At 30.7% G+C, this 27,552-nt stretch overlaps 1 protein-coding gene across 1 annotated transcript in view; it reads left to right on the forward strand.

Moving 5' to 3' along the window:
• LOC116777845 (cell adhesion molecule Dscam2-like) overlaps positions 1-27,552 on the forward strand; it is a 115,910-nt gene that overhangs the window by 20,774 nt on the left and 67,584 nt on the right. The window contains exon 3 of the mRNA XM_032671598.2: positions 13,491-13,633. Within this exon, the coding sequence (XP_032527489.2) occupies positions 13,491-13,633 (143 nt within the window). The remainder of the gene's footprint in view (positions 1-13,490; positions 13,634-27,552) is intronic.

A 27,552-nucleotide genomic window follows, 5' to 3' on the forward strand; every position in this document is an offset into this window, starting at 1 on the left:
GTTAGATTCATCCGGACAGGGGCTTAGAAATCCAAATCTTTGATATTCTAAACGTATCTAAATACTAAACTTAGCGAATGATCTTAAATAATTAAAAAAAACTCTATACCGTCACTGGAAATAAAAAAGTTATAAAAAATAGATAGGTAGGAAAATTTTATTTTTTTTTTTTATTCTGGTTTTCATTCGTTTTTTTTATACATGATAAATGTCTCATGTTAATAAAGTTAAGCCAGGAACTTAGTATGACTGTTTTGATATAAGAATATAGTTTGCCTTTAGATTATAATGACACCCAGGAACCAGAACCCATCCCTGACCTCTTTCTGATATCATTAGCTGAAAAAAAGGCTGACATGTACTCCTAAAACGTGGTAAAGATCTGACAAATAACTTTGATTGAAATCATGTGATACTTAGGAATCCAGCATGAGGCATCTGACAAAATTTTGTAGCATTAATATAATATATTACATAGTACGCATTGTTACTTATATTAGTCATGACATTTTTTAAGTCAGAGAGCATAAATATTTGTAAAATATAAATAAGAGATAATGTTATTTGATATATTAATAACACCTACTATTGAACATATAATCTATATCAAGAATCCCTTGCACTTTAAATCCACTATTCAGTAACACTTAGGACTGAACCATACGAGTATATATATGATCTCCTTATTAGGTTACCAATAGTGAACATGGAAATATCGATGTAACCCGTAATGCCTTGATTTTGTTAATATTGTTAATATTACAGCAGTGCCTACGTTTATGGGAATATTTATACAAAATATGATGTTGTTTAATTTACAGACACAACGGCCTCCGAGGATTTATATTTGAACCCTTTTGTAATATCGCACGCTCACAAAATGTATACACTCCAGTTCCATTTTAATTACTTTTGTTTTTATTTTCAAGGACATTCTTTATTATTATTAAAAAAAATAATTACCTTCGTAAATCCAACAAAGATTACGCCAGGATCCAATTACATTCGCCACAAAATTGGCATTCCTTTGGTTTTGACCTATTCAATCCGTAGATTGCTACTAACTATTTATTTTATGTAAGTAAAGACAAACTTCAAATTCTCTTACAAAATTTTCTTCCATTCTTAGAAGGAATAGTAGATAGCTTTTTGAACGATCTCAACGAGGTAGATAAGCAACCGATCAGGAACATCAAGAAAGCTTGGAACTACGATAATTATGATTTTCATAAAACCCTTAATTGTTAAACCCTAAATTTCTCTACAACCTACTAAAAGACTTGGGCCTGTCCAGAACTAGCAAAAATTCATTTTTAGAACGTTAATATATTCAGTTGTAAATTATATACACAGAATTAAAAGCTATTATAAAGGGTCCAAGCTCGTACTATCCAATAAATAACATGAAGTTGAAGTCTGTTTTGAAACATATTAACTAGCGGCAAAACATCATTTTTATAACGAAGTGTTTATAATGGTATTCCTTATGAAGCTACAGATGCTGTGGTTTAACTGTGTAGTGGGTTAAGGAAAATTTTGTAATTTTCTTAGATAGAAACCAAACATCTTTTTTAGTTATATTTTTGATTTTTTTGTTTGTTTAGGACATACAAGTTATATATAAATAGATTTTGTATAAAATAATAAATGAAAAGTTATCTTGGACGTCGTTTCAAAAATATGTAGTATTATTTTAAAATATAATTAGAACTCAATTTATAAAACGAAAATATGTAAAACTGTATCATTGTAGAGATAGTGTTGTAACGTAGACAGCAAGTAGGAAGTATAGTATATTCTCTAAGGGCTTAGCAGTCTGACAAATAGCGAGACATTTAATTTACCCCTTAAATAAACCGTAAATCCGACCGAGCTGTAGGTTACTTCGGATTTAAACTAGATTCAACGACAAACTATAAGCTTAAACGCCTAAGCTATGATTGTAACTTGAACTTGATATATTAGTACCTAAATATAGTACTGTATATAATATTTTAATGTTATTTTTTGAAACAATTTTAATGATAATAAATAGTCAAACCATGAAATAAAGTTTGAGAGCATCCTTTGCATTTGTAAAGGGTTGTCTGAAGGGCTATTGTTCCAGTAATAACTTGTTTTGTCCCGATATATCTGCCCCTAAGCTTGCATTATGCGAGACCAATTAGACTTGTAGTGTCATCAAGCGGATGGGATCCTAGACTGTTTTGAAATCTGTGAACCTGCAAACTGTCCAAGCTAATTTAAAAACGAGACATTCTATCTCCTTTTTTAAAAAGTAGTATTCGTACAAATAAAAAAAATAAAGAATAAAAAAATATTATACATTTCGGATTTATTACGAATTCATTATTTTAAAGACAGGACGCCAGCCTCGCTGACGTCACTAATGTCACTTGTTTCAGTACGTTCCAGATATTTTGAAATGAAACTTCAATTCTTCTGAATGTTCTTGTATTTCTCGAAGATTCTTCATAATCACATTCTTTATGATCCGCACTCGCTGAACTCTGCAGTCCGCTGTCGTGCGTCCAGACGTCATATTTATACCAGAATTCAAACATAGTTCTATTCTCTTTGATTTCGTTTTACTTTTAACAATAGTAACGAGGACCAATAAGTTGTTATGATAATTGATGACAGCCTTGAGTTATTTTCATGTTGCATCCGTCATTGAAGCTGCTTGCGCCGATATACATTAATTTAACAAAATGTGAACATATTTTGGATACCTATTTTCGTACCTACAAAAAAATAATTCCTTAAAGTAAAGCAGACAGTGCACTATTTCTCTATCTTCAAATTTCAGCTTTTGCTTTTTTTTTATTTCTAAACTCATACAATTTATGAATCATTTATAAACAATTTACAACCTTCCTTGAAATAATTGAAAATTGATATCACCAAGCTCCTTAATAAACCCATTTAGCGTTGATCATATTACTTTATGAACTATATTAGAATTATGATAAAAATAGGCAAAAAAAATTAATATAACCTATTTATAGCTACAGGAATAATCATAATATATATTTTATACCAAGAATATTAAATATTCTTTTATATTTTGTTCGGATACTTATAATAAAGTATAGTTTAGAAATGAATTGAGCTAAATATTGGGTAAAGTTTTTTCTAAAATGTTCATTATGAAATACGCTAAGTTTTAAATTATCATATTTTTAGCATCTGATATTGACGAATTACATTAAAAGATACGTTCGATAAACTAACCGGACCTTCGTTGTTATAACTCTAGCTTTCGTTTTACGACCGCAGGTTGAATTATGACTTGTGATCGGATCTGATTATATATATATATATATATATATATATATATATATATATATATGCAAAATTGTATATTACTAAATACCAGTATGAAATAAAGTATATTAAGATCCTAATTTTCTTCTTTGAAATTGTTATCACATGATAAATTCTGCGAGAAAAAACTATAACAATATACCCGCAGCTTTGGTGAATTTGGTTCCGTTCTTGGAGAAAAATAAATATACTATAATAAAGCAGCCAACAGTAATTAACTTAATAATAAAAAAATATATGCCACTAAACAAATATCAACAAAGGAATTTGAAATTTAAAATACAGCAAAAAATTATATTTTGAAAAGTGAAAAATTTAGATTTGACGGAAAATTAAAGTAGACCTAGGGTTAATAAATATCTTCATATTACGTTAATAGTAATTACAGCCTCGTTATCCAAAGATTGTTCGAAAATAATGTTCAACATCTTTATACTAGGACTTCAGGCTCTTATAGTAATAGGTTAAGAGCGCCAAGCATTATTTATTCTCTCAGAATAGTACAGGTACTCTGCAGCAATGACGTTGGCAATAAGATACAGCAAGGTATCCTTGCAGATCCTTTGTGAATTTTTTATTTAAGAATAAGTCACTTTAATTTGTCGTCTCTAGATATAACTAGAGAATCCATCGAGAATTAAATAATGATATATTTAATTTTTATTGAACATTTGCGGTGATTAATGTTTTATATATTTCTATTACGTTTATGCTTCAGCATATTGTTTTACGGATCACGACTTAAGGAAAAACATAGAATTTTACAAAGAAACCTTTAAAATAAAATACAAAAATAAAATGAAACTTGGACAACCTATTCTACGCTATGTTTACAAAACAAAAATAAAGGGCCTTTGTAAGCCACCGCTTAACTTTTGACATAAATTGTGTCATTCACTTTCTCGTTAAAACCGGTCACGTAATTCAAAAGGGCTCTGTGAAATTATCTTCAAACTGCGTTATTATAATTTATTGTAAATTAGACATAGTTATTATAAACAGGCTAAAATGTTTTAACAAAATATTATTTAACTGACGAAAATGACGAGAATTTTTAAAATTTGAAAATACTAAATAATAAAACATTAAAATAATTTAAAAATAACAAAGAAAGGAGAAATGTCAATACAAAACTAGTTTCTGATAAAAGTTCTTACAGTGAACATGAATATTCCCACATCACGTCGTTTGAATCGAGATGAGACATTTGTTTCTGTCTATTTGTATTGTAGAATTAACTTCGGTGTGACATCTGTGTGTTGGTTTATTGGAGAACGAATAAATGACCTGGTTCCCTCTGTGAATTAGAAACTTTCCTTTCTTTTAGTATTATAATTAAAGTTTCAATGTTTGCATAAAAATAATTATATATACATTTTAGAAAAATCTTTTGATATGCTTATATGAAAGAGATCTTCATTTCAGAAATTTGTAAGATTAATCGATTTAATAATATAATATTTAAAAATATTAAACATCAGTATATTCAATTGACAATATTGTGGAAATAAAAAAACTCAATATATTTTCTGTATAATAAACACTATATACCTAAGTGTCAAGATAATATGGGATTTACAGTTCAGTTTGTCATAATTACGACATTATTAACAACCTCTTAAAACATACGCACATAAAAAACTAACTTAAAAAACTTTTATGCTTTGAAATTATTCACAAAAAGAAAGTAACAGAAGTATTATGTTATGTCATTTGTAAAATCTCTAGCACGTGAAATAATCTTGATAATTTAGTATTGCTTTCTTTGAAAACAAACAATTATCTCACTGCACAAAGCCTAGTGAGAACAACCAGGTGTCGTGAAATCCGATTATTTTCTACGTTCACGTTATTTCTATAAAAAAAATGTAAACTGGCCTTGATTTAAACCGTCATAACCAATAATTCCTCACATTTTTCAATAAAACTTTGCCATTCAGAGACAATTTTATAAATCATTGCAGGTAATTTGTAATTGTAATATTAATATCGTTATAAAGATAAGCCAAGATTCATAACAATTTTAATTAATGCATAAATTTGATTCATCTTCATCTAACAAACGTTTGAAGTAACTTCATAAAATTATTCAAAAGTTCTTTAAAACCAACCTTTTACGTGACACCGCATAAATCTAATATAAAAGCTCAGTAATATATTTTATAAACACAAGCTGCATTAATACAAAATGTATGGTTTTATAACCATATAGTATGTATTATTAAAATATTATATACTAGCTCTGCACTCGACTTCGTCCGCGTGGAATAGTGACTATAGTAGTGTTTCTCTATATATTAGGAAATAAATCATACGGGCAGCTGGGATTGATAACACGTGACAGAAACATATACATTTATATAAATTTATCGAAGATTTAATTGAAATTAATATCATAAACACAAATGATATTCATTGTACAATAAATCTGTAAAATGTACATAGAATAAACAATAGGAAACTGAACTGAAATGTACGAGTGAAGTCACGTAAAAATCTAGTTTAAAAAACTGCTTCTCTCAAAAAAAAAAGTTTTTAAAAAGGGTAAAACCATCGAGTGCAATCCTTGAGTGTAATGTTTGGTGGAGAATATTTATTTTAAACTTTAACTATATAATTGTTATTAATTTCCGATATTGTTACCACCAATATATTAAATCTTCTGCACGTCATAATCGGAATACAACCTAAGTTTACTTATAAGTATACATGTCACGTGTCATTCTTATTTTCCTATGAGGCGTACTAACTCACGAAAAAGATATGAGAATTGTTGATTATTTTATAGTTTCTTTAAAAAAATGTTCTAAATAGCAAATTAATACGTAAAGAAATAACGCTAATTACGAATGGATTTAACTTACTGTATAAATCGGCCCCGAATATCATTAACCCTATCTGCAACCGAATTATGCAGAATAGGCCCGCAAATGATAGCGCCGTTTTAATGCCTAAGTATTAGGTGTCTGGATATTGTGGATTAAAACTTAGTGCTTAGTCCTTAATTTATCGTTTAAATAAAACAAGTTGACTTTAATAAAAAAGAGTATGTATATAATATTGTTACATAAAACACAAACATTGCAGCAATTAAAAGGTTTTCACTATGAAATAGAAAGATCGCAATTTCATTCTATAATGTCATCACATGTTCGTATTTCTTTGAAATACGGAATCGAGTAATTTTTTGTCACCATGACACCGGCTCGGATAAATGACACGTCAGCGAAGGATTTATCGCGCGACGGAACCATCGGATAAGCTGACCGCACTCTCCTTTGTATGTGCTTGTATTTATTTAGAAATGTTTTCATTTTGTTTTTGCTTTTGATGTTTTCGTACATAAAGAAGTCTTAAACCAGAGCAAGTTTAAAGTATTTCTGTTAATACACAGGAAAAATTCGCTTTGTTGTTTTAAATTTTTAAAATAGTATATTTTTCCTACAAGCGATAAACCTTTTTGCCATAGTTAACCTGTATCATATATGTTTTAAAAACTTTAATAACAAAGAAAACCCGTCTGTGTTTATAAATTAAAAGCCTTTGCATAACATTATTTTGAATTCTGTCATAAACATGCATTTCCAACCATTCCCCTAATTAACTGGAGAGTGCCGCTATTGCAATAACATAACTTTTCTTATTCTGCGGAGGAACAACTACTTTTTGCCGTTGCAATAGAGAACATTTCTCTAGCCACGTCAGCCAATTATTCCTGTATACAAATGTCTCCTTCAGTATCTCATCCAACAAATATTGCTTTAAGGGTTGTGTGACACGCTGAGTGTTTTATTTAATCTACAATATGAGATTGGATAAAATTTAAATCTCTTTAAAGTCTCTTTCTTATTTATGAGTATATAAAATATCATAAAGGACTTAAATGTATTAACAAAAGAGTAAGAAACAGAAACAGCTTCTTAGAATTTTACCACTAATTTGGGATGTTGGTTAAGATAAGTACGTCTCAGAATCTACGAGTTTACCGTTTATTTAAGTTTATCCATGTGCTGCATTATAAAGAAGGTAGCAAATAAAGAACTTCATTAAAATAATACATAAATCTGAAATACAATGGATATTATTATTGTCATCCCGAGATTTTATTTCATAGGGTAAAGCGTAATAAAGATCTTTATATATCTTTTCATATTACCCATATTACTTACTCCAGTCAGTAAGGACAATTTACTTAACTGCGCTGTCGGAGTGTAATAACACATATATAATCATATATAAAAGGAAAATTTCATTTTTATTTTACTTTTCCCGTATGCTTTCTTATCTTATATAAATTTGTAAATAAATAAAAGAAATTTGTGCGACGAATACATTCCTTTTCGATATCATCCTTTCTGTTTTTGCAGATTTAACTAAGTAAAGATATTAGTCTTTTTTTTAAATGGTAAATATGACTAATAAGCAGACGGCCTACCTGATGGGAAGTAGTCACTATCGCCAATGAACATCGGCAACATGATGTGGCGGATGCGTTGCCGCCCTTAAAGTAAAGGGAAGGCTGGAAGGATGCTGTAGGTCCAATAACATCGGATGAGAGGCTTGCCCTTAAAGACTGCTTCACGCCGAACTTCTGTGAGAGGGTATTACTTCCTTGTTCGAGCTGTAGTTACTTGACCACAGTTAAGTTCCACCACCTTCTGAAACCAGTCTCAGTGTATTTTTTAACCATAATGATATACCCGTTTGAGTAAACATATACAAATGCGTTATCTTTTTGTTATGAAGAAAAATATCTAAATTAAACTAAAAATGCCAAAAGACATTTTTTGTTTTATGTATTTTCTTCAGATTTCATGAGTGGGACTTTAAAGTCAGAGGCCAACTGAATGGTAAATTTTAATTATTATCTGAAGGGTAAAGATATTAACACTTGCTCTAGACTGAAGACATAACATCCCCTCTCCAAGAGGCCTCGAGGGACGTCGTAAAGCTATTACACCTATTACTGTATGCTAGCGAGATGCGCCTGATTATCTTTAATCTAATTAGTCTACCAGATTTTTAGGGATAACATATTTATAAACTTCTTCTCGTATTTAAAATAGAAGTGAAACTTAAGCAATATTTTTTTTAAAATAACATTAAATTTATAAATGTTTACAAAAAACTAAACTATTTATTTGTTTATTTATTTGGCCATTTAGTTTGTTATAGTTATTTCAGATCATATCTATGCAAAACTGTCCATTTATGAAAACCCACGGTTTTAACAGGCAATTACTATAATAATCGCCTCAGTTTACACTGAAATTTCCTGATTTTAATTAAACTAGGGCTAACTTGCAGAATTGATTAATCTACCAAAATATTTCCTAGGGTTAGAAATGATGTAACCGTAATATTTTCTTCTCTTTATCGTTTTTCTAAGACTTGATTATTCTTACTTATATAGTATAACTTTTGTGGAGCTTTAACAAGTTCAAAGTTTTGAAATATATTCGAAGTTAATAAATACAATACGGTTGAATTACAACAGAACATTGAAAAAATTGTTGATTTTACTATTAAAGTATTTTTCATTTGTATATCTTACGCACATATTTCTGTAATGAACAATAAAAACTTATCCAAACAAAATATTTCATACAACCAATATACCCAAATAAGACAAGTTTATGTGTTATTGGCAGGTCCTGTTTATAAATAGTAGCTGACAGTAGAAGAATAAAAACATTCAGGGCTGATACAGACAATAAGGATAAGTGCAGTGTGGTTTTGTAGCTCACACAATATATGAAAGTTTTAAAATTCTGAAAAATATTTAATTTTAAACTTAAAATACTAATAAATTACTCCATATTTATTCACACCTCCAAGGTTTATTGGAGATAAATAAATAAGTAGTAATACTTAGTGAATTCATTTAAAATATTGGTATTGGAAATATACTATGAACAAATATTAATCGATACCCTAAAGTTCTTAAATGGATATAACTTGTTAATGCTAAATTTTAACGGGCTTGGTAACATAATCTAGTTTTACACGAACAGGTATATACTTAAACCAACAAAGACCGGAACACACAGGTAAAATGTAAGCCGGTGCCAAACCTTCAAAGCGAGTATATTAATCTAATACGTGGGGATGAGTTATTAGACTTCAAGTGAGACAGACAACGGTTCAAATTGTAAAATATAAGCTCCAGTGAAATGGCTTTTCACGTCTACTGTTATTATAACATTTTCGCACATTTTTTTTAAATATTATGACGCAAAATAGCAAATGGTCTATCTGATAATAATGACTAGAATTAAATAAAATTGGCGCAGTTTCAAATATAACTACGATTTACAATATTAAGTGGAAAGAAAGAAAATAGCTCAACAATAGCGAGGAATGAAAATTCCCTACATGAACTCTAACAGACTTTAAGGACAAAACTCAACAGGAACAGCTACGTTAGTTTTTTTGTGTTGTCACAATTTACGTTCCCTTACATTGAACCGTCATAAACAATAAGAAAATATATGGTGTCTAATGACAACGTTGCTGTGATCGAATCAATAAATAAAACGTGTCATATAAAAAAATATATTTTCCAATATTTCTGAACTTTACATCCACTCGTTAAGTGTTAAGCAAATATGTTGATAATATTTTTTTTGATAAAAAATTGTATTCCATAGTGGCACTTGTGGGCGCGAAAGTACTTATGCCCACTCATGTATTACTCGAATTACGTTAAATCAAGTATTATCGTGTGCGTGTAATACTCTCATCAATTAAATTAAGTATTTAACGTTCAAAATGATCGAAATATTAAAGCTACATGCATGTTTTTGATTATATAAAGAAGATAAAATAAAAAAGGGGTTATAAATATTCACAATCTTAATGATAACATTTTAGAATCACCTTTTGAATTATCAATAAATCTAATGTTAAAATTTACTAAATATTCTGCAAAATATCTTTAGTTTAACAAATTTGGTTTTGGTCAATGTATCGCCTGGAAACGCAGCCTGAAACTTTAAATGATATTGACTAATATGAAAATAAGCTCTGTAACGGTATTTTAAAATAATAAATACCTTGTTTCTTTATAAACAGAGCGAGGGATTCTGGAACGTAATAACTTAATAAGGTTCCGTTTAAAAGCAAATAAATCATTTATATAGCTCCATTAAAAATGATCGGAACAACATTTTTGCTTTTTCTAAGTGTTTTTTATTTCAAAGCTCGAGAAATATTTCTGTTATTCACAATCCACTACAAAGGCTATAAACATCACAGTGCAAAGACAGAGAGGGAATATATACATACATATAACATAAAAATATTGCACGGGTTTTCCTCTTAAGGATTCAAAATCATTGACCTTTTACTAATTCCTTCTTGTTACATAACTCGAGCTTGGGTTAAGATGCTTCTCGTATGATTAATTGGCCGTTAACGAAATAATAATATGTAAGCCGTGCCAGTGTTGAAGCCGCGGTAATCTCGATTATTTATTACCGTTTCTAATTAAAGATCTTTATTTAGTTTTTGTGTTCGGAAAAGAGAACCTTACAGCTCTAAGATGTGAGATCTTTTATGAAAAATAAACATTTGATGAAATTTATTTCTACATATACTCCTCGAAAATTATTATAAAATATAATGAGGTCTAAGACTTTCGCGAGTATTCGTTTAAATGAAAGTAATATATTTCCGATCATACTACGCGTATTTTATTATTTTAAAAACTTCATACTCCCGACGAGATATGATCACACAACATCTCGTCTGCCCGTGATCACGGTTGCTGCAAAGTAATCGAAACGTTGGGAGTATGTAGTTTTTAAAATAATAAAATACGCGTAGTAATCCAAAAAATATAAGTTTCATTATAGAATATGTTGTAGATTACTCGATCATGAAAGTTTTTAATACAAAAATTAATTATATTTTAATTAGAAAATATTTGTGACACCGCTCTCTTTTGTTATTTAATTTGTAGAAAAAAAAATAGCTAGATGATAAGTAACAGTCCTCTCATTACGCTATAAAGAAGTCATGGCAGTTATAAATTACAGAAAAAGTCCAGATGCGGCCTTAATTAGATATGATGTAAGTCACTCCACCTTTAAAAAGTTGCAAATATTTCCGGCACTTACAAAGACCTTGTTCATAGGCTTATCAATGCAATTGTAATAATTGTCTATTGCAAATAAACTACTATAAATTATACAAAAATATTACTTTAAAAAAATTTACTATATGCTATTCATAATTCATTCAATATATATAAATAACGGTGTGATTCTACTCAATTAATATTAATCTTACAAAATTGTGACAATCTCAAGAGAAAAAATGCAAGCCAACAGGCAATTAGTCCAGCGTAGAGCATTTATTAATTAATTCTTTCCCGCTTGCTTGTGAAAGGAAAAAGTGTTGGGAAATTAGTTTTTAAATTGAAAAATTATCGACTTATCTTCATTTCGAGATGAAAAAATTATTATAGACACTTTATGAACTATATGGTGTAAAAAAATCTGTCAGATAAATGTAATCAGCGTTGAAAATAGACAACTTTATAAGTCTCAAGCTATTGAAGATGTAACAAATCTCACGGATAAAGCTCTCTAATTATACCGTTCCGCTACGCTTGGTATTTGTGTAAGAGATACCGTCAGATATAATAATTTATGTATTTACATGCTTTAATTTATAAAATTTAAGGATTTACAGTAAGAATCATTTATTTCCAATCCTTTCTTGGACTAATTATCTTTTTGTGAGTTGAACATTATAATTTTCCATTTAATATTTCTTCTGGCTCGTGGCCAAAACATTCAGTAAGCAATAAAATTTAAATATTTATGCGTACATTCCTATTTAGGATGAAGTTTTCTAACTTCCTAAAGGGATCTAATTGTTCCTTCTTTGAAAAAGCAGTAATATAAGAAACAAAACATGAACCGGCTCTAAACAGAGAATATTTTGGGGTTCTATCTTTTTATACGGTTGCTTCTATTTAGAAATTTATTTATTAATCTATGCAACCTAACATTAACAAAATGAAGAAAATTTTTTCATGCCTTTTCAATAGCAATATCCTCTTAATGCAATAAACCAAGAATTATCAAGTTTTCTTAATCAATATTGGTACATATATAATTTTATAGTCTAATCTAATTTGTATAAAACAAGTTTTAGCATAGATTGAAGCTTCTTAAAATAACCGTGAGGTATTGTCTCTTAGTTTTTTTTCATAATCAGAATATTGGAATTGATTCCCTTTTGGACACAAGTCGGTGTCCCAAAACCCATACTGCATGAAGCATTAATAGCACAGGATAAAATTATAAAAACTTTTGCTAAATTAATAACTGTAGTCATATGTTAATGATGGCATTCGTAAAATGGAGCCTAAATAAAAAAGACAAAATAAGCTGACGGCATCCGCCTTAAAGCAGTCTTTATAGAAGTTAACTTAAAATCAATTACAATCAGAAAAACTCCGCTTTAATGTTTCTTATTTCCTTTCGCCTGTTTCTGTAATCGCTTTATGTAAATTGCTTCCTCAATCGCTCGCTTAATATAAAGAATGTAAAACTGGAGTGTTCGTTTCTTTATTCGACAATTTGGCCCCTTATAGAGGTCCAATTAAATAATTTATTACCAGCTATATAATATACATATAACGATTAATTAATTAACTTTTTTAATAATAGACATATCATTTATAAATGAAGCCTTAGATAATATGAAAATTTTATCGTTGAACAAATATTCAAAAGGTGGGATGGGCTACTTACATCTCTGCGAGTCCTAAAATATGCACAAGGATTAAATATTCCCCTGCACGGAATTCTGAGCGCCAATTACAACCTCCCCGGGGTTGTTTCACTCCACCTGCCTTAATTCTGTCTTTTTTCGTACAGGAAATGGAAGATGAATTGCTGAATAATCCTCCAATGACTGTTTCATGGACCGTTGCGAAGTTAATTTTTACTCTTTGAATGAAGGGGAAATCCCTGTTTACGGCTTACTTCATTTTTATAAGGAACTTTTTTAAAGAATATTCTCCTCTCGCAATGTACGCCATAATGCAAGCGTTATTTGTGTTATTAAAACATAAATAGATCTACTTTTCTACTCTAAAATATAATGTACTCTTAAATAGTAAATAATATACTCTTTATATTTTACAGACAAGTATTGGATAACGGCACATTGGTATTCCAACCATTTGCAGCAGTTCAGTACAGACAAGACCTGCACAGCACCGTATACAGGTGTCGCGCTCACAACACGCACGGAGCCATCGTCTCCAGAGATATGAGAACACAAGCAGGTCAGTAAATATCAAAAAATGTTTAACATTTCTAATGTGCTCATGTATTTGAAAGCGTTAGCACATAATATGTTACATTGTTAACTGTTATTTATAATAGTCTCCAGTTAGATTAAATTAAACAAACGTTAAGGATGCACGTCCGCGATTCAAACGCATTGAAAGTAATTGAAAGCCTCGGGGAGAGTTTTGCTATAGGGCCAGGTAACTTAATTTGACTAACAGAGAGCGCTGAGAACTCATGCCGATAAATTATAGTTGAATTGGTAGCCAAGTTGTAATAGTATGCCTGCGTGCTGTCGCCCGTGAGCATGCAACAAAGACGTGGAGTGAATCCGTGATTAAGACCAAATTGTTCTTGTTGGATAGTTAAACGAGTGTAAATAATAAAATTTACTTTTGGGTATTTGTAATGTTTACAATAATAAAAATTTGATTAAACGAATATCACTTTAAAATTAATAATAATATATATGAATAACAATTTTGGACTGATATTGATAAATATGTTAAATAAATATATTTTTAAGACAGAAGGTAAACATTTTGTATCGCATGAGAGCCAACATACCTTTCATATGAAAATATATATTTTTTTACATTTATAAAAGAAAATGCAGTGTAAAGTCCAGTCATTTTTTACCTTTTAACTAACTATTCGCTTCGTTAGTTGAGTTACTGGAATGCGTCGCTTTAACAAGCATCGTCTACTTGATACAGAGTGTAATGGCTTCGATATATGATCTCTCCTGACAAGCGTTCCTGTAACTTACTACGTTCCCTTAGAGTTTATATTTGATTGAACGTTTGTTTTCATAAACGTATGTCAACATTCGTAACTTAATTCAAGGGATCTTGAATCGCTTTTTAAAATAAATGTTATGATGCCATTAAAGGAAGAACGAATGAGCGCATTACGTCAAGAGCACTGTCTGTTTATTCTTTCAAATATATTAATTTTAATACAGATTTTTAATGATTTTAGTGTTTGATATTATAAAAAACGTCAGAAACACTTTCAATATATTTTCACTAATTAACATGTCACATAATAGTAGATGAGAGTTTATAAAATGTAACGTTAGGCAATAACTGGTTATGGGGAAGATAAATATGCAAATATAATGATAGTCGTTATCAGCAGAGCTTCATTTGAATTTCTAAACCAGTTTTTATAGGATTAACGATGTTACAAAAATACTCTACTCTCGGAAGTGCACGTTGTAAATGACGATCGGCCATGGTGGACACAATTAAAATTATATCATGTCAAAGAAGAGTCAGCTAAGTTACTTCTAACGAAATATATATTTTAATCAACTTTGATAAAAATAACAAAAGTTTAACTTGCTCCTTTGATACATATATAAATGTAATATAAACATTTCGAATACATTTTAAAGTAAATGTTAGATGATCTAAAATATATACTATTGGCTTCTATGGACATATATTTGTATAACCTCTCATTACTTAATTGAGATTATTAGTTTATTTAAATCAGTAAAGTGTTAATTAACTGTTGCTCAGTTTTGTTTGAGATCGGATCGTACGTTGTAAATCACTGCAACGACAGCGCTGTGACGTCAGCGACCTTCAGCGTTGAGGGAATTCGATTTATTAACTAATATTGTACGGTAGTTGCCTTTGTCAATCCAGCCTTTGTTCAAACCGCGCTGGACGTACGACGTAAATTTCAAAGGCAAAATTATATTCATCACTTTCAGAATTTCACGTCAAGAATTTAAAAATATTATTTTTTTTTGTCACTTGTATAGAGTTTATGCAAGTGACGTCCGTTTCTACTGCACTCATTGATATCAATTAAAGAGTTATATTATTGTACCAAGTAACAAATACCAAGGTCCATTGATATAATTTTATTGTTAAAAATAATATAAAAAAATATCTTACACAAAGAAATTTTTGACAGCGACGCTCATCGGAATTTAATTTTTATAGTGTTTTACTTATTAAAGCCTGAATAGAAATGTATTACATTATAAAACTTGTTATTCAACCTTCACAAATTAAAAGCCTATATCCTTTTTTTATTTAACTTATATCTATCTATCTAAACTAGGATAAATCCAATATATCTTCAGCAAATATGTCCTTATTATGTTTTAAGACATAACAAAATTCATATTCATGAACTAAATTCTTAGTAAATATTTTATTTATTATTAATATATGTTTTGCTTGGTTTGAAAATTGTGTTAGTATAGTTTATAGAAAACAATAATAATTTAGATCTGATTTTATTGTATTGTATTTCGATAAGTTTATCGTTTCTTTTGTTTGTCTTTATAAATTTCGACTTTAGAATTGAGCATTGTAGCAGGTTCTTCACGTTTAAATCACGTATTGATGTTGAGATTATTACAACAATCTTATCCATTACAGATTATGTATGACTCGGCAGGATCATTGGATCTAGGAAAGACGTAGTGGAAATCGTTTAAATTTTACAAAATAGCGACTGGATCGAAGCTGTTATTCATGAAATTTATCGGTCACGGGAGCGTTGTTTGCGTAGCTTTGTTAAGCCATTACGCTCTAGGGAATATACAAACTATAGACGCTTTATTAGCTATAAACTAACAATGTACTTAACTTGTATTAAATATATACATAAATTCAAGTGATATTCACAATAAGGACAGCTTTTAAGATTGCTGAGACGTATTCTAGTTGCAATCAACGCTAATTCGAGTATAATAAACTTTGCTATTGAGATAGGGCTAAATGAAAGCATCCCTGAATTTAATAATAAGCTCTATTATTTTCTAAACACCGGCTCCGGAATCAGCTTCTTTTTCCTATATTACAAATTATATATACATCCTGTAATACAAAGCATAAAACAAATCACTCAAAATTTATATAAAAAATCTGGATTTTATAAAAATGAAAAGGTATATTTTAAACCATTGGCTTAGACCAGCCGATGTTGATGAAAAGCTAACGAACGAAAATAAGGTATGTTTAATATTTAGCTTAGACCGAAGATATGGGAAGGTTATAAACTACACACTTACATACATAGATACTCGTAGTAAACAACATACCCTATTGTCCAGGAACCGCTATATAGAACACCACTTCTAACTAGCCAGGGTCTGCACGAAAAAATCTCTGGCAGCCCACGATTGTTAGGTATCTTCTTAGCAGCATTTATTACATTTGTGAAAAAAAATCCTTCGATTAAATTGAATACCTATATGCAATATTGAAAATCCAAAAGCAAAACTCTACATGCTTTAGTATGGAGATTCATGTTTAGATAAAAACAAAGCAATACATCAATATCTCTCGCTTTAAATTTACAACCGCTGTCAATATACCATCGCTATCATCCGTCTTAAAAATTTACTTCGTTGATGAAGATATAAGAAAATTCAGCAAATAAAATTAAAACACTCTCAAGTTCATTTAAAATCCCTCTGATTATTTTATTTCAAAACATAACTTTTTAACCTCTAGTAGTGTGATGTTGTGTATGCCTTTATATTCGTTATCCCGAAGATTTTTTTTGTTTGAAAGGTAACTTATAGAAAATGACACAATTTTTTTGCATCGGATTTTGTCCCTTTATAAAAGGTAGGATATATGTTTTTATGTCCCAATCAAAAGGAATAAGTTGGAGATTTCATTACAAAAATAAAGAAAATTTTAATTAGATACTTCTTTTCTATTAGATTATTAGCAACTGGTATGTTTGTTTTGACTATTAGCAACTGGTATATTTGTTTCAGCCTGAAAAGGATTTGATATTTCCTTTATTACAAAAACAGCGACGCTGGAGCTTCAAGTAATTATAGACCTTTTTCCAATCTGCTCCAATTCTGATAGACTTCAATGGAACTTTTAGTTTCATTTCAAGCAAATTATAAGTAATCACCAACAAGTTTTCTAGCAAAGAAAACTTGCAAAATAAATTCATTGTTTGTTTAATTTTCTGTTTCATATCCTATAAATGTATGAAAAAGACTTCTTTTTTGCCGTCACTTCTCAGCAAAAGACGCATTTGGAGTTGTAAATATACTTCACAGGATTAAAAGTAGGCACTTTTTTATATATATTTATTATGAAATTTTCGTTTTGACTCTATTCGATATGAAGTCGATATCTTCATTCCATTTTTAATATCAATGATTGCGTCGGTGACGTCCAAAAAGATAAAGCCGTCAAATATAAAATATTACAGTAACCGGTGGGTTATTCAAAAATATCTCGTGAATAATATCTTACAGTGAGTGATGTGCTCGCGGGACTCGCTGTCACTTCATCACTCAGATGCTCTAAATAATGAACGTCTATAATACGACACTGTTTCATAATAATGATAAAAATTTACACAGTTCAAGGCGAAAAATGGCCTTCATCATCAGTTTACCGTAAAATATGTATGTCTATTTTATGAGTCTTTTTCATTTATTAACTTATCTCGTACCCACCATACAAAGTATTATATTTTTCACCAATTCCACCATAAATTTGAGTTAATTGCCACTGTTATCAAGAAACCTTAATTCGCAACGGATATTTGCGGTCAATGTAAACGATGTTCCATCAATTCTGTTAAATGAATGTCATTGACTTAATAACTTCCGTGTTTAATTAGGTAATGTTATTACAACTCATGACTGCGATATTAATTGACAAGAAATCCCTTTGTTATATTGAAGCAAATACTTGTGAGGATTATACACACACAGAAATTATATTTTTGTTGCACGAATGTTACATTATTTAAATTTTGCAGACTGGATATGCGTAATGCAATTTTATTTAGCAAACAATTTTACAATGACAGTGTCTTTTTCAGGCGACTAACCCTAGACTACATATATTGTGCCGTTAAGTTTAAGAATTGAATTCGGTATACAGCGATGATATTCACGAATGAAAGCAATAATAGAAAAAGAATTGAAATCCTTAAAATTTGCTGCCTGACGTAACTAATTACATCACAGAGTTTTGAAATATATGCTTTGAGGTAATATGTCCTTAAAATATTGCACACAAATCCTTATAAATATTCTCAATCAATATTTTGTTTTAACAAACAATAACAAACACACTATTTAATGGACCAATCTAAAAAATTGTTTTTAGATATTAGAGTAACTAAAATACATTTGTTGTGCTAAAAGCCAATCAGGTAACCAAGAAAAGCCCCGGTAAAACTAAGTTAGCGATATCATAAAAAAGTAACGTTGAAAATAACGCGCAAGCAGAATCTTATTGCTAGTCTGGTCTAGTAAGTTCTCCTTAAGGGACGTTCACGTGCTAATGACTATGACAAATATGTTTCGAGTGGAACTGTGCAAGTAAAAAAAAAAAAATTTTTCTCATAAAATTTTGAATATGTAATACAATCGACTGACTACATATTTCTTTCTAATAATTTTTTTATAAAATTATATTTTAACAAAATTTATCAGTGCTGTGTTTACTTTTTATACGAAAAAACTATTCATTTGACTTATGCGAGGTTTTAAGATTCGTCTCTGCTTTTTGATAAGGTTCTCAAATAAAACTTTAAATTTATGTTTAATACATATAACCCATTTTTCATTTATATAGGTAAAAGTAGAGGATTTCTTGCTGAAAATTTTACCAAGGACACCTGTAAGCTAGAAATGTACTGCCTTCCGCCTGAAGATAGCATTTAAGAATGAGGCTTGGATAAAATGAAAATAGGGCTTCCGGCACTTTCAGTCCTTTTAAGAAACTCAAGAACATTCACTTTTTAAAGACGATTTATTGTTTTATGTTAGTTATTTTCTTAAATTAAAATTAAAATAATAGTGATTTTTTAAATTATTCTGCAGTAAACTTCCGATCCTAAATTCAAATGATATTTTTTTGATAGAAACTAAACAAAACGTCGCATTTTTAATTAAAACTTTAATGCTCTTCTGTTTGTTATGTTCATAAAAATTTAATAGAGTTAATTAGAAAAAAATATTTATGGTAAAAAACAAGAGATTATTATGTGATCGATATAGGTATTTGTCATATGAAAAATATTGTAATTTTTGAACTTTTTCTAAATAAATTCAATAAAATTATGTAATTCTTACCTTTGAAAACAAAAAAATTGTTTCTTTTTTACATCATTAATTGAATAATTGGGGACATCTCAACACTGTTTAATTAATAATTTGTTTGAACTTCATCTTGGACATATGTCTTTTAAGCTATCTATTTTCTACAGATATCCCAAAGCTTTCCAAAGAAAACATTTTATAAGTTGATATAACAGAAAAAATTAAAAATAAAATATCAGTTGAATTGCATTTGTTGTCAGAAAAAAGTGAATACAAATTAAATATCTTAAATAAATAACAAGGTTAATTAAAAAAATATTTGTACTGCATCTGAGTGGTAGAGGGCGTACATAACTTACTTTTTTTCATGATGCGATTCAACAAATTAGTTACCAAAGAACTTTAAAGGCGACTTTGTAACACAACAAGAAACTGTTTTAGTAATTTTGCTGTCTTATATTTAACTCATGATTCTTATAAACTCAACGGAATTTTAATTCAAAGTAAAATACTTTAGCTAAGTAAACCTCAGAAAGGACTACTTGATAGCTTTTTTTTCTAACTAATTCATCGGTGGCATAAAGATGGGGCGCAAAGGAGAAATTTTAGTAGTCAACTTTGATATCACCAAAAGCTTCTGTCGGGTCTGGCATCCTATAGACTAATAGAGGGATTTTGTAGTTGGGAGACTAGTTTTGTTTCTAAGTCGTTGCCGACAGATTATGCTCGGATCCAATGCCCATTAAGACTGGTGTAACTCAGGTTCGGCTCCATTGCTCACTTTTTTTATCCTGCATATCCATATGTGGTATAACCAACAATATACGACGTTTCTGGACGAGGAAAACTAAATCTTCTTAAGACTGACTCACCGAAGACACTAGTCTGTGTGCTTACTATCAAGCATAGCATTTAATATAGGTCAAACATTCCAAAGCATTTCCCTTAAGTAAGACAAGGGTATGGGAACGTGACAAGAAGGACATTTAACTTCGGAGTAATTTGAAGGATAAGGCTAAATAAGCCGCGAAAATACTGAGGGTAGTGAATAGAGCAAGGCAATATTGAAACAAAGTACAGGTTGGTCCCCATATGAAGGTTTGCTATCACGTCTTGTCTGATACCACCCAGTACCAACTTCTTCCATTTGCTAAAACTAAAACAATTAACGATAATACAAACGTATAATTTAAAATACCCTTAAAAAACACCTAAATTAGTGACTTTTAAGTAGTAGTTTTAATTTAAAAAACTTACAGTTTTAAAAAAGAAACTTACTCATACAGCCCAATACCTATTATTCCTTCCTGGAAAGTAATTAATGAAATATCTTTAAATGCGCGACAAAACCTCGAAATATGTCTTCCACATTAATTTTATTTAAAGCTGTCTGTAATTGCTACAACAAGATTTCAACGGAGGAAGCTTGCGTTAGTTTAACCACACACTCCATGAAATTTATCAAAGCAAGAAGGTTATCTATACATATAATAAGCCAGTGAAAAACGAATATCTGAACATTAAATAGTTTTCCAAAAAACTGATAGGAGGCAATTAAAGAAGGGTCATAGAAACCAAAAAAAACAATTTTTGGAATTTCTGTCTGTCTGTCTGTCTGGTACGTTATAACTTCAAAACTACCCCACGGATTTGAACGCGGTTTTCACAGTTGGATTACATATAATTAGGAGCATTGTCAAAACTTTGTTTCGTCAAAATCGGTTAAGGGAAAAAGAAGTTATGGTCAATTTAAAATTTACTTCAAGCACTGCTTCAAAACTTTTAAACTCTACAGCTTAATATTGATGAGTTATGTATTATATATTAGTTAATAGTTAATTAGTTATATTAGTTACAAAAAAAATATGTTCTAGTATATGTTAATTTTAATATTAAAACTTATTAGAGGTAACAAATAACTCAGTGCGCGGAGGCGCGGTTGAAGTGTTGAACACTGTACTCGATAGATGGCGTTGATAAAATACGCCATCAACCTAGATCGCGGTGTTAAGATTCTCCGTTGTGTAATGACTACCATGCGGTTCGTAAGTTCATAGTATGTTGATTCATCATCAAGGTATGTTGATTCATCATCTCTTTACTGAATGTTATTATTCCAAGTTTTATATATTATATATGGTTATGCGAAAAGCGACCTAAACGCGGGCGGAGCCGCAGGCAACAGCTAGTCTTAAATCAATCTCATATATTAACAAATCAGTCATAAGAAAGAATACATCCAATGGAAATCTATCTATCAGTTATCTTAATAATACAAAGCTGAAATTCGAAAAAAAAATTGCTGTAAATATATGGATTTGAGTATAATAAGGGATTCTCTTGTAGTTTAGAAAGGTTTATAGTAAACATTTGACTTTTCACAATAAATAAAACAAGACACAAATTATTGTTTCATGTGCAATAATAATGCATAATTTACACTAAAGACTCATGTTATAAAGATACTAAAAAATGTTCTACTAAGTATATAAACCACTAGTTAAAACTACTAGTATCGTATAGTGTAAAATGAGATATTGTTGTTATTTTTCTGTTTTTAATAAAAAAAAAAAAAAAACTATGAATATCCGAATGATTGAATCATTTAAATCAGTATACATTTTATTAAAGTACCGCGTCTTGTTTTTAATTACTAGTCATTATAACCCATTATAAGTTTGACTTAACGTATGTGTAAATAAATAAGTTTGTACGTCGCGTGTTTCAAAGTTACTATTTAGTTTCCCAATTATACACGTTTGTGGGAGGAAATAGCAACTTGTTATTCTAATAGTTTAAATACGATAATACCAGTATTTGTTTAAATATATTTTTTACAAAAAATAAAATAAGTAAATAAATTAGGGGGAATTTGTAGTAATTACTATTAAGATATGATGGTATTGAAAGTGAACAAATGAAAATGAATTTTATTTACATCGATAAAGATAATGCAAATAGAGATATAAAAAAGCTCTTTTACTGTTGACTGTGCTTACTCCTTGCAATTATTGTACCGATCATAATTCAAACATAATATTTGTATCTTCCAAAACATCTGCATAAATTATTCATGAAATACATATCCTCTGACTGCACGATTTATGATATCTTAAAACCGACATCATAAAAACGAGAATATAATACGTAACATCACTTCCTCTTACTACAATATTATTTTTAAATGAGTTATTATAATATATTGCTTTAATTAACTAACTCTTTTCCAAAATTCCATTGACACAGTTTATAACAATAACAATAAAACAACAAACTCATTTGTAAAGTTAAAATTGTGTTCGGTTAATTCAGAAATTTTTATAGCTATACGAGCTGGCGCGGTGACACCTCTAGACAAGTAATGGAAATTTCGAATAATTAAAGAAGTCAACTGAATGTATTTTAGTTTAACTGAATTTTCATTATTATTATAACATAAATTGAACTTGTATTTTATTCTTAATTTCTCTTAAACTTTGGCTAACAGAAAATATAGTAAGTATATAGATATATTTAATAACAATTGGCTCAACCAAGTGTGGAACTTGCATCTCATAAATAATTCGAAACACCTTCTACAGATAGTTTTCCTTCTATGAGTGTTGAAACACCGAAAGCGCTTTTCCTTCCTTTGTATAAAAATCCCTAGAATAGTTATAATACCTAAAAATAATCCTCCAGGCGCTAAAAGACTTCTAACTAAAGTTAGTTTTTCACAATCTAAAAGTTGGAATAGACATTACTGCACGCAAAATAACTTACAGAAAGTGGTTAAATGAACCTGGCAATATTAGACAAAAGGTACAGATGAAAGAAATAATAAGAATAAAATTAAAATGAGAAAATATTAATGAAAAATTTATCGCCACGAGCAGGAATCAAACCTGCAACCTCCAGAATATAGCGTTCCAGTTGGTTTGCGAATCAAGCTATCGTGTCATTAGTACATCAATTAACCATTTTTTAACATCGTGTGGAAACATAATAAAACTACAGTTCACATAAGATAACTGAGATTTTCGCGAGCACTCATTTAAATGAAACTAAGTTTTCTTATGATACTATTCCCTCAGTTATGGTTTCTTTGCAGCAACCGTGATCACGGGCACACGAGATGAAAGTGTTGACGCTTAAGTGACTATGTAGTCATAGAATAATAACTAACTCGTAGCGTTATAAAAAAACACCTTAGTTTCATTAAAAAAATATAGTTTAGTTCTTAAAAAGCCATCCAAAAATATATCATAATTTACTTGGCAAATATCAGATGACTATGTCAGTAGTGAGCCATAAATTATAATTCTGATGAGCGTCAACCAATGTAATTAGATCATTTAAATTCGGATGTACTACGTTACGGATGCATAGACCATTATCAAAGAAGACACACGTCGCGCGTGACTGTACAGTGAACACAAACAAAAGGTAGACAAGTTCTATAGTGAAATTTCTAATTGAGGAATGTATAAAATAATATACCCCTATATAATTTTAATTTTACTATTATATTATAAAATAGTATCGTATTTTTATATAGATTTAGTTTTTCAACCTTTATTTTTATTTAAATAAAACTAATATTTTCGGATATGCTACGCGGTTTTTATAATTTTTAAACTACGTACTCCCGACGTTTCGGTTCCTTTACAGTAACCCTGGCCACGGGCAGACGAAATGGAAATGTATTATGTCGGAAAATATTAATTTTATTTAAATAAACATTCGCGAAGGCCTTGGATATCGTTATTTTTGTATATACAATATCGTCTGTAACTGTCATCTTGTGGACCTTATTTGTTCCGATCTGAATTTTATTTTTATATTACTTTGAATAACACGAGTAATGAGTATACTTGACTAACTTTATAATTTTTATTTCTGAGATCAACGATGTACATTTTGCCGTAATACGACCATCGCGTGTATATTTATATAGTAATTTAAGAGTTTATGAATTTGGTGCCCATTAATTTGTTACGTCATTTTATATAAAAGTCTGTTATTTTATTACATAGAGTTCATACTTTATTTCCACTATCGGGCTTGGCTTATTATTATCTTATTTATAATAACACAAGGCGTCGTTATGGAGATGGCTTATCAGTAGCCTTTTTCCTTATACTTATTGGTCATTATTTTTCTAAGCATGTTCAGTGAACACCATTTATATCATGAAATATTTATCCAAGGATAGCATTATTCACGGCCGAGATACAACTCGTTAGCGTTTGCGTGAAAACTTTTTTATTAACTCTAACTGATTAATGTATTACCTTTTAGCAAAACATGATAAACATTAAAGAACCTTAAAAATTAAACGTGAATTAAGAATTCGTGGGACAAGAAGAACAAGAAGTCGTGGTGGCCTGGAGGTTAAAGGCCCCCCTCTCATACGTGAGGGCGCGGTTTCGGAACCTGGCAAGTACCAATGTGATCTTTTCCGAGTCATAAGTACTTTCTAAGAGTATTTAGATACCACTGTTGGACGGTTAAGGAAAAAATCGTGAGGAAACCTGGTCTAATAATTCCAATTTATAAGACTGAAATCGCCAACCCGTCTTGAGCAAGTTGATGATGATGATGAATTAAGAATTAGTGGTTATCCTTTTAAAACATACGAGGTTGAAATATATTTTAAAGTTTTTAATTATGTAATTCATGAGTTATAACTTGATATATTTTCCTATTCAAATTATTATTTTCTTTATAATACTTTCAAACAAGCGATGTTCTCTCGGGATACGCTTTCATTTCATGACTCAGGTGTTTGATATAATAAATTTCAATATTATGACACTGTTTTATAATAAGAAAAGAGCTATCTCAAATACGAATGCCACTAATTTTATTAACTAATCCTTTTATTATTCTATTTATGCTAACTAAAAGTCACTCACCCTTTTTATAGATTTACCTTAAAATCATAGAACTCATTTGCTTATCAAAATGTATGGTTTTATAAATTCTTTTGACATTCAAAACATATATTACTTACAATATAAGAAAGTCCAGGTGGCTACGAGAAACTTCTTAGAATATCAAACTGGTTAGGTTGAATCTATTAAAGTCTAGATCAGAGTGTTGTGAAATAAATGTTCGTCCATTCCTAATTACTGTAGTAACCAACTAAAGTAATTAATATATTTTGAATCCATGATATAGCAACGTCACGAAGACGTCGTCAATCAAAGGGACCAAAATTTTGGGGATCCTAATTAATTTGGACGCTTATTTTATCTCACTATTATACACATATAAATTCCTACAGTATTTATGAGGTTAATATTTATTAATATCAATACTAGCTACCTTTTATTTAATATATTTCTCGCCTATCATTTAATATATGTATGTAGACTAACGATATGGCCATTTAATGTTAAAAATTATAAACTTTACAACAATTATGCAAAATAAGTCGTGGATATTAAAATGTTAAAGCCTTTTGTACTGAAACTCGATGCATCTCTCAAGGTTCGATTGCTGCCGAGTAGTTACGTTTTATATTATAATTGTTATAGGGTTTTCCATTAAGGGCGCTTGATCTTTGAAATGCAAAAAAAAATACATGTAGGAAAGATATTTGCGAAATTTTTGTTTTTATTTGGAAGGTCTATCGACCCCATTATGTATGGAATATGACATCATTCAAATGACCGCCACGGCTTCGGTTGGTGGCGCGCTCACGAAAGGTCCAATTTTCGATGACTCTGGCGCACAAATCGGGCTGTATTTGATCGATGGCGTGGCGTATGTTGACTTTGAGGGCATCGGTGGTTTGCGGCTTGTTGGCATAGACCTGCGACTTAAGAAAACCCCACAAGAAAAAGTCCAGCGGGGTCAAATCGCACGATCTCGGTGGCCAGTTCACGTCGCCTCCGCGCGAGATGACCATGTCCAGAAATTGCTCGTGCAGAACTTCCATCGTAGCGTGTGCTGTGTGGCACGTAGCGCCGTCCTGTTGAAACCACATGTTGTCCAGATCCATATTCTCGATTTCAGGCCAAAAGAAGTTGGTTATCATCGACCGGTATCGCTCACCATTGACGGTGACGGCCACACCATTATCGTTTTCGAAAAAATACGGACCAATCACGCCTCCGGCCCAAAATCCGCACCAAACAGTCACTTTCTGCGGGTGCATTGCCACTTGGTGAACCTCGTGTGGATTGGTCTCGTCCCAAATACGCAATTTTGCTTGTTGACATAGCCATTCATCCAAAAATGCGCCTCGTCGCTGAAGATGATTTTTTTGCCAAAATCGGCGTCAACTTCCAACTGCTCTAATGCCCAGTCAGCGAACACACGGCGCTGTCTATGGTCATTAACCTTGAGCTCTTGGGTCAGCTGGATTTTGTACGGGTGCAGGCTCAAGTCACAACGCAAAATTCGCCAAGTTGTCGTCTGCGAAAGGCCGAGTTCCTGTGCGCGACGCGGAATTGACTGCCGCGGGTTTTCGAGGACACTGTCGCGCACAGCGGCGATATTCTCGGCAGATCTCGCGTTACGTTGACGCACGGGAACCGGCTGATTGTTAACTGACCCGGTTGACTCGAATTTGTCCACCAATCGACGGATAGTCGACTCGGCAGGACGATCATCGCGACCGTAAAACGGGCGAAGTGCGCGGAACGTTGCTCGAACTGAAGACCCATTTTCATAAAACAATTTTATGATTTGCACGTGCTGCTCGACACTGTAACCTGCCATGGTGGTTTGGGAGGACGGAATGAATATAACACACTGCATTTGACAGCTGTCACTCAAACAACATGGCCGCAATCAGCTGTCAAAGTTTAAGCGTCCCTATTGGAAAACCCCATATTTATGACTTAACAAAGTCATAATTATAATCTTTAA

This window comes from Danaus plexippus, chromosome 6, assembly GCF_018135715.1.
Source record: "Danaus plexippus chromosome 6, MEX_DaPlex, whole genome shotgun sequence".
NCBI classification, from domain to species: Eukaryota; Metazoa; Arthropoda; class Insecta; order Lepidoptera; family Nymphalidae; genus Danaus; species Danaus plexippus.